Genomic DNA, 1,504 nt, shown 5'->3' with positions numbered 1-1,504 from the left:
TTGTTATTGTTATTGTTATTTTTCTAACAAAGGTTTCTTTGCACTCACATGTAAGTTAAGTTGTTGACTTGCAAGCCTAGGAACCCATCATTTTCTTATCGGGAAACCATGCTTTTAACATTTTCACAAAGTTTCTAAACTTCAAATAGGTTCAGTATGGATTTTTGTTGACATTTTTGAATGAATTGCCAGATGTTCAATGCTTAACTTGTAATTTTCATTGAAGGCTATATAAATTTAGTTTGGTTATAAAACTATCACCACTACCTTGTTGTCTGCTCTTCTAATGAGCAAAGTTTAATGCACACGAGATCGAGAGGAGGAAAAACCACCAATATAGCAAATACAGAATGAAAAATGACAAGAAAGAGGAGCTGAATTGATGCCAAAACAACCAAATTGGGCAACATGATTATTAAGGTACAAAGTATAGGATCTAAGAAGGACCACATTCATACGTTAGAGGACCTATACTGTTTTATTTGAACTCCCTCTTGTCTCTCTAGTTCCATTGCAATTAATCTAGTGAATCCTGTAAAATCAGAATCACAAGTTGAATCAATCCATTTTCTCTTAATAAGGGTGCATATAAAAGCGTTGAGTGACAATTGAAAACTGAATTTATATTATCAGTTAAAGAACAAAATCTACTCACGTTTCACAGTTGGTGCTGGTGGAGATTGGGAACCCAACATTGATGTTGCAATCTCCAGGAATCTTGCTCAAGAACTGATCTTTAATTCCCATAGATTTGGAGCTAGCCTTCAAGCACCTGCAAATAGCTTTCTTGTCATCAACTGTTTTCGCAGTTTGAGCAAGCTGTTGCAGCCCACTGCAGCATGCTGAAGAGGGTTTTGGGTACTTGCCTGTGGCGAACCCAACGCAAGCAGCAGCCTTGGCGTCCACGGTGCTGCATGGAACTGCAGCCTTGTTAACGTTGGCGAGGCAGAAGAGGAAGGAGAGGAGGAAGAGGACGGCAAAGAAGATGCTCTTCATGGTTATACGTTTGAAAGTAACCTTATTAACAGACTCTTTGTATATGTTGCTGGAGGAGTAGAGACTAGCTAGCTTTGGTTTGGGAGATGCAGGTGTGGGTGATGGATTTTATAGGGAAAAAATGGAAATTGGAATTGGGTTGAGGTTTGAGTCTTCCAAGAAGATCTGATTGAATTGCATTGGGATTGATCAGTTTCCAGTGATTTTGTGTTGGATCATTTTCATGACAATTATTTCGAATTCCAGCTTCAATGCCATGCGGCAAGTAGTTTGCTTGATGATCGTAATGCGCAAGTTCAAGCTCTAATAATTTCGTATTCTTTAAAAAATTTTACTTGCAATTTACATTTTTTTTCTTTCTTGTCCAGCTAAATTATTGTCATTGTAATTGAATTATATTAAATTACTGAAAGATCTAATTTTTTTAATAGAACAATTATAATACCTCTTCATCTTATTCAGCAAGATTATTTCATTTATGTAGGGTTCTTCAATTTCACTCATGTGA

General features: G+C 36.6%; 1 protein-coding gene across 1 annotated transcript; it reads right to left on the bottom strand.

The window, feature by feature from the left end:
• Positions 1 to 314: 314 nt before the first annotated feature.
• On the bottom strand, positions 315 to 1,061 carry LOC110633452 (non-specific lipid-transfer protein D, cotyledon-specific isoform). Its single transcript, XM_021782046.2, has 2 exons — positions 656 to 1,061; positions 315 to 532 (listed from the first exon to the last, which is right to left on the bottom strand). Exons 1-2 carry the CDS (start codon positions 994 to 996, stop codon positions 523 to 525), a joined length of 351 nt encoding a protein of 116 aa, XP_021637738.2. The 5' UTR covers positions 997 to 1,061; the 3' UTR covers positions 315 to 522.
• Positions 1,062 to 1,504: the final 443 nt, after the last annotated feature.

This window comes from Hevea brasiliensis, chromosome 17 (genome assembly GCF_030052815.1).
Source record: "Hevea brasiliensis isolate MT/VB/25A 57/8 chromosome 17, ASM3005281v1, whole genome shotgun sequence".
Classification (NCBI taxonomy): Eukaryota; Viridiplantae; Streptophyta; class Magnoliopsida; order Malpighiales; family Euphorbiaceae; genus Hevea; species Hevea brasiliensis.
Note: the sequence above shows the minus strand (reverse complement) of the source record. Positions and strands in the feature narration are given on the sequence as shown.

What these genes read in the sequence shown, in the direction of transcription:
- LOC110633452 (XM_021782046.2), bottom strand. Translation starts at nt 996, where the DNA reads ATGAAGAGCATCTTCTTTGCCGTCCTCTTCCTCCTCTCCTTCCTCTTC.